General features: G+C 35.1%; 3 protein-coding genes across 8 annotated transcripts in view; 1 reads left to right on the forward strand and 2 right to left on the reverse strand.

Annotated features, from left to right (window-relative positions):
• LOC122399617 overlaps positions 1-3,248 on the forward strand; it is a 75,879-nt gene extending 72,631 nt beyond the window's left edge. For 4 of the 6 annotated variants that reach the window (XM_043400417.1, XM_043400416.1, XM_043400412.1 and 1 more), the window contains one exon: positions 2,041-3,248. The gene's annotated coding sequence lies outside the window, so the exon portion shown is untranslated. Of the gene's footprint in view, positions 258-2,040 lie in introns of those variants that run through there. The other 2 variants (XM_043400414.1, XM_043400415.1) reach the window with 2 other exon arrangements.
• Positions 3,249-3,937: 689 nt separating this feature from the next.
• On the reverse strand, positions 3,938-10,712 carry LOC122399619 (protein rhomboid-like). The gene is made up of 5 exons (XM_043400419.1): positions 10,426-10,712; positions 6,572-6,650; positions 6,307-6,495; positions 5,904-6,223; positions 3,938-5,813 (listed from the first exon to the last, which is right to left on the reverse strand). The coding sequence occupies exons 1-5, from the start codon at positions 10,476-10,478 to the stop codon at positions 5,303-5,305; spliced, it is 1,152 nt and encodes a 383-aa protein (XP_043256354.1). The 5' UTR covers positions 10,479-10,712; the 3' UTR covers positions 3,938-5,302.
• A 1,876-nt stretch (positions 10,713-12,588) lies between these two features.
• On the reverse strand, positions 12,589-14,049 carry LOC122399588 (ER membrane protein complex subunit 7). The gene is made up of 4 exons (XM_043400377.1): positions 13,803-14,049; positions 13,197-13,455; positions 13,040-13,114; positions 12,589-12,954 (listed from the first exon to the last, which is right to left on the reverse strand). The coding sequence occupies exons 1-4, from the start codon at positions 14,009-14,011 to the stop codon at positions 12,826-12,828; spliced, it is 672 nt and encodes a 223-aa protein (XP_043256312.1). The 5' UTR covers positions 14,012-14,049; the 3' UTR covers positions 12,589-12,825.
• Positions 14,050-14,246: the final 197 nt, after the last annotated feature.

The following is a 14,246-nucleotide window of genomic DNA, read 5'->3' on the forward strand; positions in this document are numbered from 1 at the left end:
CTTCATTTAGTCACGCGATACTCAAAACGAGCCTTAGTCCTCGACATAAGGATTGCTTTTTATTGCAACCATTCCTGCACCGTAAGTCGCTTCTACCAAACATTACAAATAATGTATATACATACGTACATATCTGCTGCATATCTTCCGTGCGTATGTATGTATGTATGTATATCATTATACATATACGTGTACACATATATGTATATTTATTTACGTATGCATATATATGTGTACATGTGTGTGTGTAAATTACGTATATGCAGAGTGTTCGACCACCCCTGGGAAAAATTGTAATGAGGGATTCCAGAGGTCAAAATAAGACGAAAATCAAGAATACCAATTTGTCGATTCAGGTTTTGTTAAAAAATTATTAACGTTTAAAGTTCCGCCTGTGAAACTGCGATCTGCGAACGCTGCGCATGCGCGGTAGTGACTCTCACTCGGGGAAGCTGCGAGACTCGATACGTCGCTCAGTAGAGTTTCTCACGCTGAGCGGGAACCATCGTCGCGCGCACCCAGCTGTACGCAAACTTTAAACGTTAATAACTTTTCAACGAAGCCTGAATCGACAAATTAGTATTCTTGATTTTCGTCTTATTTTGGCCTCCAGAATCCCCCATTAAAGTTTGTCTCAAAGGTGGCCGTACGCCCTGTATATGTGTGTATATGCTTCTTGTACTTCGTTTCATTATGCACTTTTATATGGTTGGATAACGCGAGTGCCTCTATACATTTTCCGGAATGTCAAAGGAACGTAAGTCTGTTCCGTCTTATAACGTGGGTCACGGTAACGTAATTTCTGTTTCGTTTATATCACTATTCCTTTCGAGGGGTTCATATTGGAGGAGTGTCCACTTACGTACAAACTGCACACGCGCGAATACGTGTCCCGTTAGAAATATCTCAAGCATAGCGTCAGTAATATAGAATTCGTTTGCATCTACGCATCCGCGCGATCGTTCTCAGTGTACTGTACGGACAATGTCCAAATGTCTCGAAACCGATGTTTACAGAAACATCTTACAAAAACCTCCTTAACGATCACGAGTCCGACAATATGATTTGCAAAGTAAAAGAGGTTAGGATTTTTCTAAACGTTCGTAAAATACTCTATAGTTTATAATACAGCCAGCGTTATGTCGGGACACTTCATGATTGCGAATTCAACGTTTTCTTTCTTTTATGCTTATACACACTGTTGTCACTCGTCTCTAGACTACAGAGTGCAACAAGTCGTCGTTCGATAAGCGTTTTCCTGTAAATAAACTCTTAACCTTCGTTTCGCAGTCGTGTCACGCTAAAAACTCGTACTTTTTCAACGATAACCCGGGATTCTTATATTTCTGTTTTAAACGACCAACGTACAAGGAGCGTTTAAAGATCTCATTTTGATCCATACCGACATTGTCCCTTTTTTACACTATCGTGATCAGCATAAATCGTGTCTGTCATTTGTATTACGTTAACCTAAGCATCGTACCAGACTGTAGTCACCATCATTGTCGTTCTCATTATCGTCATCACAATATCTCATCGTGACAGCTGTTATTAATTAATTCGATCACGAAGTCGCTAATAATGAAAGGATGAATGGTATTATACCGAATATCTCAGCGTTTCATAGTAGTTCGCGCTGTTCTATAAAAGTGTAAGAACTAAAATAACCGAAATGTTTTCGAGGTTCACATCGGAGGGCATCTCCCCAGTATTATTTGGGATAATCTGTTTCGTCCTATTTGGCAAGCAGTTCGGGGGGGGAAAAAAAACAGGGCACACGTTCCGAACGTATAACTGTGTTAAACGTGTGTACTTTAGGTTCAGTTTCGCGCAAAGATATAATGGGAATATCGCAGCCTCGCGTAAAGATATATAAAAGCATTTATTTTAGCCGATTGTAAGGGCGATTCACAATCAATCGTACTGTTACGAAGTCTTACTACACCGATTCGAAAAGAAAGAAAGAAAAAAAGAAAAAAAGCAGTTTCGAATTGTACAAAATCGGAGTCCCGAGGAGATACCGTGTTTAAATGCTTCCAGAATAAAACGTGGAGGTGGACGTGCACACATTGAAGAGGACGGGGGTGTAGCAACGAGACAACAATTTTAATGCGATCACCGTGTATATGACTGTGTACTCTTCGAAGAGTGCCCTTGGCGTTTCTCTGCTTTCTTCCTGTTGCGAAACACCTACGATAATACTTTTCGTTTCACCGTACTGTTAGTGAACCACTGATGGGACATGAAAACTCCACGGTTCCGCGTTCCGTAAGGGGGGGGAGGTTCTCGAACGAATCGTATCGAATTCGATATGCATGTGAGAAATTGTGAACGCTCTTGCTCTGTACATTGACCTTTGTATATACAAGCACGGCACAATGATCGCGTATAAATATTTTCAGGATAAAATTTTTGCTCAGATCGAGGGCGGTAATGCCCCACGAGTCTTGGTTCGAGGGAGAACTCTGTTATAAAGATGGCGATTAGAAAGCGGAGTGCGTTGACGGCGACCCTTTTGAGGTACTTCGTAGCGTCGTAAGAGGTAACGAAAAAAGAAACACACACACACACGTAATACATACACACACGACACACACAAAAAGAGAGAGAGAGAGAGAGAGAAAAAAGAAACGAATACATCGTTGATACGACAGGTAAATCATCTAGACTATAGACTAGACGGCGTAACGTATCGTAAAACGTCGCATGTACCTACCTACTCGTTTGTAACCTAAAGGAAGATCGATGTCTGTCGTTCGATCCCTCTAATGCAAGAAGTCTGTACATAGATAAAATAATAAACGCCGAGGTACTCAGCTCCCTCCTAAAATACTGTACCATAATAATGCATTAACGATGAGGTCGCTGAACGCGAAGAAGTTTAAGAGGAAACAATGAAAATGGGAAAAAAAGTAAAAATAATAAAAAATGCTAAGAAGCGATATTACCTACGAACCCGCTATTAATGCGATTTAATTCAGATAAATTAACTACAATTAATAGCGAGCGAGAGCATACCACGCCTACATTAAACTACAGGTGTAGCATACACGATAATATTATTATCAAAACAGTTCAATGTAAATTGTTATTTTTGTTGAAATAAAAATCACCTCCGTTATAATAACGATAACCCCGCTCCTACCCCCTCCTCCTCTTCTTGCTTATTAACTCTGATTCACGCCTTCAGCGCGGATGTGCAGAGCGTACACGATGCTTTGACGAAGTAACGAGACGGTGGTTTTATTGTACAGTCGATCGTTGGAGTGCAACCCAACGATGTCACTTTTGTTACTGATAAATATAAAAAAACACAGGACTGAGAAAATATACATAGTATAAATAACGTGATTTACGAATAGTCATACCTGTCATACTAATGCTTGTTGTTAAGATCGAAACTATTTGTTGGACGAAATTACTACATATGCGCGCGCACATACTCTTCCCCCCCCTCGTACACTGACGAATATTTCAACTATCTGTATTCTGTCGTGGACAATGTATCTATTTAAAGCGAGAGTCATTTACAATTTACTTTAATTCTGTTTTATATTTAAAGACGCGTGCAAAATATACAGATAATACGAGCAAACGTTTTCGTTGCTGTATCGAGTTAACAATTATTTTAAGTTAAGTATCAACGGTACTGCTCTCGTAATTATTCGAGTGGAGAGCATGTTCTAATATCACTTCTGTCATACAGGTGATCTGCCAGCTGACAACTTGAAGTATAAAATGGAGTGAAGGACTGCTCAACGTGACAACTTTAAAGACAGGTCGGTGAAATTTGATCGTTCTCATCAACTTGTCAAACTTCGTATATGTTAGGGACGTGAATGAAATACGGTCACGTCAAGTGCCACAACCTATCTTCTAAATATTTATAATAAAGTGAAAATAATTCTGTGTCAATCTGAGAGACGGTGTAATTGCAGAACTGTGACAACTTTGGAGAGTAGGTAGGTGAACTTTAATCGCTGTTTAGACCTTCAAAATACTACGCTATACATTTTCACGGTTTTATTTAACACTACTACAATAAAACCTATATACATTACACAAAATAATACATAAGCAACACTTGTACGCGAAGGATCGTATGAGTAAGTTTCTCAGGAAATTTTCTATTACTCGATAACATCGAAATTTGTAATTGCGTTTGTCTTTATTAAAACTAGGATTGAAACTACTACAAATTACTCGTTTAACAACGATTTCTTTTTAAACCTAGTTAGTTGTATATCGTTTAAAATATTTTTTGAATTGCTCCAAGAAATTTTTAAAGAATAATCGTGAAAATTCGAAGTAATTACATATTTTTATGAATTATAGGTACAAATAACTAGCTACCAGGGCTTATAAAAAGGAAACAAAATTTTAACAAACACGTGTCCACACACTAGCTGTTTCAGAAATATTCGACTCTTTAATTTGTATACATATATAAAAATATATATATTCTCGAAACGGTTATATCTTTTTATGAATTAATTCTGTTTACATATCGAAATAAACGATCGACAGCGACTAAACTAAAAATGTTTCTTTTTTTTGTTATAAATTTGTTCAGTTTGAATATAGCGAGTTTTGTATGCGTCTTACGTATAACGTTCGAAATAGTTTAGTAACGCGTCAATAATTTGCAAATCAGGTACATGACATGATGAAACATAAATACATGATATAATGAATTGCAGTAACTTATAACATAAAAAATTATCGAAACGTGCGATAACAATATTTCTATGCCAACGGTACTTTATGGTTTAACGGTGAAAATTATCATCGTCAACTTAAATGCTAGGAGTAATAAAACATTATTGAAACGTGCGTCAAGATGTTCAAACCGGTACAATACGCGCATCGATTTTTCAAACTTTCGCTCGTCTAACAATATAACTCTTCTCAAACTATTTTTTATTTTATTATTATCGTAATACGGCAAGTCAGTAATAATATTTTTATTTGTAGGGCATACGAAAGAAAGGCCTTCGCTCACTCTTCCTTTTAACAGGCAGTTCTTCCATGTTACATACAGGCAATGTGTATCACAGTATGTAATATATTAATATTCGTTTCAAATAAATGCGTTTATAGGATAAAAGTTATGTATATACATTCAGCGACGGATATGTAATTTCAAATGCGGACTATATTAAAATGGACGTGTTTAATTTCTTTAATTATTGAATGTAAAATTCATAATTGTGCGTGTTTAACGCGGCAGGACTTTAAATTCTATTTCAAGTAGAAAGGACGATCCCGATAAGTAAATGCATGATAATTCAGCACGACGTGATTATTCGTAATAAGATGTGTATAAAATATTCCACAAAATGGCAGCTGTCATGAGCCCAGTATAAGTAATAATACTGGTCCACCATATAACCTTTTCCCATGTTTTCACTTCGAGATTACGAAGAACGTTTATACCCACAAGTAGGCCTGCTATGGCGCCCGCAAAATGAGCAACATACCCGACTTGATCGTTTGTTCCTAATACATAACGGTTGCATATTGCCTGACCAATGTCAACGGAAGTCACGACAAGAAATACTAATAGTTGCAAAACGGCAAACTCCATTTGTGACCAGTTCATTAGAATAGTAGCTACATGAGCAGTAATTAGCGCATATACACCACCTGATGCACCTGCCAAAAATACATTAGGATCCGACACAGACGTACCAAGAGATCCTGCTACAACTCCTGCTATGTATATGGTTAATACTCTCCACCATTTGTGCACCATTTCTAGTGGAATGCCCAACATTATCTGTACAAGCAGATTTACCACCAGATGGAGGAAACTGTTTAAAACAAGGTTTTTGATTCGTTTATTGTATGATTTTAATTGATTCTAATTGAATTTAGTATATTATGTAAAATGAAATACATACCCCACGTGTACAAACATGTACGTTAAATACCTCCATGCTTGGTATCTTTTGTGTGGATTATAAATAAATAATGTGGCTGCTGGTCCTTCTACGGACAGGGCCTTGTGTGTAATCACATCGTACAAAAATAAGGTAATCTCTAATATTGATATTATTATCATTGCTAGAGGTGGAGGTTTACAAGAGTATTCCTCCTCGTACTGTCCATCAGTATAATCGCTAGAACGTAATTGCAAAACGGATGGCCTTTGTGGTACCATAGTATGTACGTATCGCTGTACAAGATGGCCAAAAACACCCTGCATATCCTTTCTGTGAATCTGAAAAAAAAACCGGTCATTTATAATACTATTGTAAAAATAATAGAAATAATATTGTAAATAACTGAAATGGATTTACATACCATGGCTATGAATTCTGGATAATCTAAATATCCAGAATCATCTAAATCCGCTTTACGCATGACTATATGGACAACTCTTGTTGGTATATCATTTGAATAACCAGAACAGTGGATCATAGCTTTCAACTCTTGATACGAGATTTTTCCATCGCCGTCAAGATCATACTTTTCGAATATAGCTTTCCAATGCTGAAAATAGTAAAGTCAACGTAGCATGGAAAGAAGTATATGGAAAACAGAAAGGTTATGAGAAACTGATTCTTACGGCATTATTATATTGCAAGGGTATTGTTATCCCAGGCTCTCCGTCTTGATTATTCGACATTCTGATTAGTTTGAAACCTCTGTAAAAACATAACAATGAGTTAAACTTATTAAATATGTTAATGCTACTAATTTTCAAAATTACATAAAGCAATTTATAAATTATTGTACTTTCTATACTTGTTCTGATCCAAGCTTAGAAATGTTAGAAAAGAATTTGCATTTATCGAAATTAACAAGTACAATACACATAACAATTTAAAAAAACTTGAATATAATATACCGTTATTCGATAAATTGGCAAATCGGATATCGATCAGGGAACTGTTTCCGAGACGTTCGGTGAATGCACGTAACACGTCTAATTTATCATTACTCTGACTAACTTGCAAATAGATCAGTTATCATTTAACGTTTTTCTTCTATGACACACACTGTCTATATTATCTTATCTAAACCGATATATTATTCAGGAAATCGATAAAGAAAACCGTCGCAGCAACGAGATGCTCGATTAAAAATGCATCGAAATTTTTGAATCCGTTTGTTGTGAATTGTGTACCGGAATGTTTTATGCGCTTTTGGAAGTATTACTGTCCTTGATACCTGCAGACTGAACGTAAATCCTAGCTGGTACAGTGACTCAGATTAGCCTCGCATAGAATTTCCCATTACATACTATACAAATATTGGATTACAACGGAAAGCTTGAATCATCTGGTATAACGGGATACGTTTGAAAAGACTGTTGTACGCCTTGGTTGCCCAGCGTCGCAACAGGTGAACTCGACGACCAACCATTGCACGAATAGAAAGTGCCGCAAACTGTTGCGGATGTGTGGCAGAAGAATGTTGCAATCGTTCTTTGACGATTGTTGACAAAGTATTCCGGTTCTATCGTTGTATTTGTTTATATTCGTTAATCATTTATATTTGAAACAGGTCCAGTTACATTGTACAATTCACCGATAAAATAAATTCGTTTATCTCTAATTGCAAATTAACGCAATAATTAGAACGTGATACATGAATTGATTAGTGTTATCGGTCAAGACGCGACAATCGAAATCTGATAGTAAATGATATGGATCCTAGTAGGGCCAAAAATTCTACCTCGTCGAGCCTTCTTATTTGTCAATTGCAATTATTTTTGGTGAATAGAAATACCCCCGAAATCCTACCCATTTTTTAGAAAAAAATTCAGTACGGATGGAACTTTACACATTAATAACTTTTTAATGGAGCTTCAATCGACAAATTGGTAGTCTTGATTTTCGTCTTATTTTGGCTTCCAGAATCTTGCATCAAAATTTTTCCCATGATGACAAGACGTAAATAATTCATCAAGATATAGTATTATTAATAGTAATATAATTTATTTATATGTTTAAACTTTCGAGAAACGATGACATTTAAAAAGGTATACTTCATTCAAAACACCACGTACTCTTGTACTTCTATTTCCGTAGTTAATTTCAAGGACGTAATCAGAAAGTTGTTTAACAGGAACAACATATTTTCAAGTTCTTATGGATAGCGATAATTGGCGGTAATTTTACAAAAATATGAATCCCTTTTAGTGCAATAAAAAATAATTTAAAAAGTATGGTTTGAAATCTTATGGCACAGCGTTTTTAATGATCAGCCTCTTTCTGAGATTCCTCGACCGTAGTTTTGAGTTTATTAACTGTTGAGAATCGTCTATTGCTTTTGTAAACACTTCTCTCAAGAAGCCTCCATAAATTTTCGATTACGTTGATATCTGGTCAATGTACTGCTCGGTTCAATATTTTGATTTGTTTCTCTTCAAACGACTGCCTATGTCAGCGGTATGACTAGGCGCGTTATCATGCTGAAACACAAATTCTTCGGTTCTCTGACATCTGAGATAATTATGATATCACTTGGGCGAATAAGTTTTCGCGGATGTCAGCGTGCAATTTAACAAATAAAAACACAATGTCGACTGCCTTTTGATTCAAATAAAAATTTCGAATAAAGATGATCTACGAGATCCACATGCGTTTAGAAAAAAATGAATTTATAGATTCATAAAGCTTTTCGTACCAATTTAATATAATTCCGTATAATTTTTCTGTAAATATTTGCAGTTTACAACCTGAAATTTCAATGTTCATTTCATTATAATATCGTGACTTTCGAGCTTGTTATTACGAAGAATTATAATGATACTGTAAAAAGTATAAGGAAAGATTTTTATTCTATTTAGTATCCTGAATACGCGGTTACGCCAATGTCGTTCTTCGACACGCGATGGAATTGTAGTTGTGAGTGTCTCAGCCAATAACGATAATGCGCGTGAGGATAGGTGTCGCTATTACGCTACGACCAATCAGCGTGCCTAGCTAACAACTCGTCTCTGTATAGTACGTGTACGTGATGTGCGCCGCCGGTTACCAAGCAACAAGAAAATCGATAAACAATGCATTATTTTAGGATTGCAGACGATACGTTCGGATCAGTTGGTCGTCAAAGTCGGTGTACACATGCATTTAGTTTCGATTCGTAATTTCTTTGTTCGATGGGAAAAGAAATGTCAAACAGAATACGCAACAAAAAGATAGCTGTAAATTATAGAGTTCAAGAACCTATAAGTAACTTTAAATTGAGGTGATGCATGTTTTTTCTCGCAAGATTGTAACAAAAATTTACTTATTTCGAGAAAGTTGTTGCCCTTGTGTTATTGCTCCCGCGTATCACTCGTACACGACTAAGTTTAGTCGCCGAAACAAACGTGGCAGCAAAACAACGGGCCGCTGTGTTTTTTTTCTGCCCCGCAGTTCGCCGGCGAACGTGTCGATCGAAATTAGATCCCGGCCATCTGGCAGAAATTGTTTCCACCTTCTAAATTGTATTTACCTTACGTTTGTTTATTGTTTCAGAGTCAGAATCGTACAGCAAAGACCTTTGCTCGCGGAACTCCTCGAGACCGAAGGTGATACCAGAGACGCGAATTTTCTCGAAGAAGAGGATCGTATTTTTGGCTGGCAGGAAAAAGTATTCGGCACGTTCGAAGCAAATTTTTACAGAGACGAGAAGAACTGCTTGACCGAGCATCGGAAAATATATTGCCGGCGAATTAACGAGGAAAATATTCAAGGCTGTCGGCTGTACAGTTACACGGAAACGGACTCCTATTATTCGGATAACGATCTATTGACGAAACCCTATAAAACGGAATTGGCGTTGAGAAACGAAACTGCATTACCGACCTTGCAAAATCGCAAACCGTTCCCGGAAAGGTACAACAAAACAGTCGTGGATGATAAACCAAGCGAAATTAGGATTCGAACGAACCATTACCTTTACACGGAACGTTCCACGATGTGTGTCATGGTTGATTTATCTCGACGAGATAAAACCTTAACTAGTGCCGACAAGGATTCCGAAACAGTGTTATGTGTTGTTACGTACGACGAGCTGCACAAAATTTTGTCTGTCAATCCCGACTTTACGAACAACTACTGTTATACTATAGCGAATTCCAGTGGTGTTGAATTTAATTATTGGATCGAGCATGTTTCCGAGAAACGGTCGTCATTGGAATTGCAACAACAACAAAACGAACTGCAACGCGTGAGTTATACACGAAATACTTATTTGCGTTAATCGTTAAGTTCATTTATATACGTTTCTTGCGGTCAAATGGAAATCATTAAGTATATTTCGAATACGTTTAAATTCAAGAATTCGCGCATTTTCGTCAACCGTTTAAACGTATTCAAATCCACGGATAAATTTTAGTTACGGATTTAAATGACATTCAACCAATGTTACGGAAAAACCGTTTAGTTTTATTATGTTATTTTAGACGCGAAAAGTTTACATACGTACCCTACATAAGAGATTTCAGAGATCTGCCTCATCACTCGTTGCGGGTAAAACATGTTTCTTAAATTTACCAGAACTGTATCACTGACAATTTTTTCATCATTGAAGATGTTTACACTAAATCGATTTTAGTTGTTTTATTTTGCACTTTGTCAAGATACACTTGGGAAACATGCATATTTCCATATTTAGCAGTTTATTGTCGATCATTTTGTTACACACGAGGAGAATTATAAAAGCTTCGCGGATTATTTAAAAATGTCATCAAGATTGTATCAAGTTGACCAGTGTGGTTTCCAAGACCAACTGATGGCAGAGAACAACTGCTTGATACTGTCTTCCTCGCTTGTACCGTCGGTTGCGTATATGTATACATATACGTATACGCACACACATGCATATACTGTTACACGTTTCTGTAGTAAGAAGTGTAATGCTGTCATTTAAACTCATCATACCCGCGTATTACGTGACACTCGAAGTGTTACCACAATTAAACAATCCTTAAACTTTAATTATTTTTAAAAATACCACATTTATTAAACATCAAATCTATTACAAACGTACATTAAATATAACAATATATTTTATGATATAGGAAATCGGAGAGCAACTTGTATACAAGGAGGCAGAAATATTTCACAGCTTTCAGCTAACGCCACTGAATGTGTATAAAATTTTTTTTAAATTCGATATTATGTCTGCTCATAATTTTTTCTTTGATGGTCTTTGCATTTCTTACTACATTGACCTACCAAAGCACTGGAGCACAGATCAAAATGATAAATTATTCGGAAGAACTCAGAGATGTAATTTAAAGAACAAGTCAGCATATTTTGGATATGCTGCAGAAATATCATTGAATTTTGAGTCAACTGATGTATCTGATACAAAGAAAATTTCACCATACTGGCCTAGACTATTACTGTCAGTTATATCTCTTGATAATTGGTACAGGTATCATTATTTAATTTATATATTAATTAATGATATGCAATGGAAAGAATATGCTAAATTATTTTAGATGTCGTACAGAAGGTTATGCAGCTCTACCTTTGCCTGCAGTACCTGGATCATATGAATTCAATGTCCCCATGTGGCGGCCAACAGGAAGCATTGTTAATTCTCTCAGGAGATTTTTTACAGGTGGCACTTATGAACTAGAAGATGTTACCTATTGTAGTATCCCTACAGGGCACGAAGGTAAAATACTAAATAAATCTCAACTAAAAGTTACAACAAGTGGTTACATTAAATTAAAAATGAATATCATTTATCAGACTCATACTTCTATTCAGAATTATGATCAGTTAGATTATTTTGAGAAATTGAGTACTGACAAGCTAATGACTAACATAGAAAATATTTTTGAACAGTTTAAAGCAGCTAGGGAACGTATGATACAAGTTAGAAATTTAAATTTAAACAATTGATTACTAGTAGAAATTTGAATTATTTGAATGGATAAAGAAATCTGTGATATGTGTGTGTAATAATTATCTAATATATTTATTCAAACATTTATTATATGTATATAGATTAATATGTAAGTAATTTATATTAATAAAAATTTATACTTATTTAAGTTGGTATTTTTACAAATGTATAAATTTGCATGGCGCATGTGGTTACGTGCGATGTGTGACATATGGTATTTGTGAATTTTGTGTGTATTTATCTTAATAGTTAGCGTGCATGTGTTCATATATGGTGTATGGCAGTTGGTAGTGTGTTTGTTAATACAGAGGATCCTCGATTCCCAACATGCACCTCTTTTTGCGCTAAAGATACATCTACGACAGAAAGCTAACGCATGCGTAAAAAGGAAAATTCTAGTGCGCATGTCCATCGCTGCTCCTCGTGCGCCTTCATTGTCAAGGGAACCGCGCGACGCTACAGACGTAACCATGACAGGTTAGCAGTATCAGCTAGGTCGTATATACAGGTTTTGAAACTCCTGTGGTAAGGTTAGTCTTCTTAATAAGGTCAGGTGTGCCAATAACTTTTGCCAATAAAGACACTGACGTCAATAATATAAATTGTCAGCGGGAAACGAAGGGAGCGGACAGGATAATGTTCATTCAATAAAAAGTTTATTATCGTTCAAATTGTACATTATTTTTATGTTTGCATAAAATTTATTTTTTCCATAACAGCTACCGGTAAAATATTTCTGTTACATAAATAATAGAAAGCTAGGTTTACATGATTTCAGTGGATTATATTTAATTATGTATTAAATAATACTTTAAGTGATTTACTGCTACTTTTTTTAATCTTTCGAATGTAATAAAACTATATGAAAATTTGTTTAAATTTTGTTGAGAAAAGTTTGATGTTTCTTTTTTCTAAAGTGTAGTTAAGAATTAAAGGACTAGAGTAAAAGTGGAAATGTGTTTTAGATCACTGCCTTTTTTTTGTAGCCTTCACTGCTTTGGTTTTTTGTTTCTCCCCTCCAGATAAAAATGTTGCTATAACTTCTGACATTTCTGGTAAGTTGTAATTAGTTAGATTGTTAAATTGTTCCATTTCCTAAAAGAATAAAACACAATAGATACAAGTAATAAATGTAATCAATAAATTTTAAATAATTATGGTATTTATGTTATTTACTAACCTTTCTAGTTTCAGGATTATTCATAATTTTTGGAATAATCATAAGTAATAATACTGGTAGAATCATCATTAGAACCTGTTACAAAATAGAAAAAAAGTGACAATAGTAATTGTATTTTTTGTTAAGTTTTTATAAAACAATAAAATAATTTCTATACCATAGGGGTAAACAAAAAGTCCATCACTTTCCATTGTTCTCTAACTTGGAAATAACGGAATGGTGTAAGTGGTCTCATTTTTAATGGGTATGGAACCTGTATTACTTGCGATGTTTGAATTAAATTCACTTTTCGTGCTCTGAATTTCCCTTTTGAGTTAATTTCTACTCTTACTGGTTCATACACAGAATTTGGATTTACAATTTCAATTACATATGATCCAGATGGCACATTTGAAATAACAAATGTTCCATCCTCCCTGAAAGTGACAAAGACTTAATATTATTTTAATTGAAAATAACAATTATCCAAATAAAATAATATTTTATAAATTATTATTATTTATAAAAGGGGCGTGTGGGGCGTTAGGATCTGGAAAATGTACGGAATTTCCGAAAATACCGAGACTCCCAATATTTTCTGGTTTTTCGTTACTTCTACCAAACTATACAACTTATTAAAATATTCATAAGAATTCTAACCTGTATAAAATTTAATCAAAAGTTATTTTCCATAATTTCAGTATTTGATTATAATGATAATAGCTTGTTGCATATAAGTAATTGTTACATTTGTAACAATTGGCAATTTTTAACGTAAATTTACCTTAAGAAACCATAATGTTCTCCACCGTTAGCCATGACGTGTGTCATAAGCTGCCATCCATTCGAAGGACCATTTTCCCATGGAAAAACTTTTCCCTCGATCACGTATAGTTCCGTTGATATGTCCTCGTCATTTTCAGCAGTTACATATTTATTTGAGACGTTGACAATAATCAAAAGTAGAAAAATAACAGTTTTGTACATAGTCATATTGACTATACTGGATTGTACTTTGTACTGTTCAACATGTACGAAGTTTGTTGCAAGTTTCATACCTTGACAATATGGTAAACTGTAGAATTTCTCTTTCATAAAGATTTTACAATGTATTTCGTAAATTGCTTAATATATTGCCACTCGTACATTCCTAAGATAAAAATTAAGTTGCGCATTTTGTAATTATTACAATAAATAAATCCAAAACTGAATATAAAATTGCTTTTAA

Source organism: Colletes gigas, unplaced genomic scaffold, assembly GCF_013123115.1.
Source record: "Colletes gigas isolate AHSC1104 unplaced genomic scaffold, ASM1312311v1 Colletes_gigas_Sc00014, whole genome shotgun sequence".
In the NCBI taxonomy this organism is placed as follows: domain Eukaryota; kingdom Metazoa; phylum Arthropoda; class Insecta; order Hymenoptera; family Colletidae; genus Colletes; species Colletes gigas.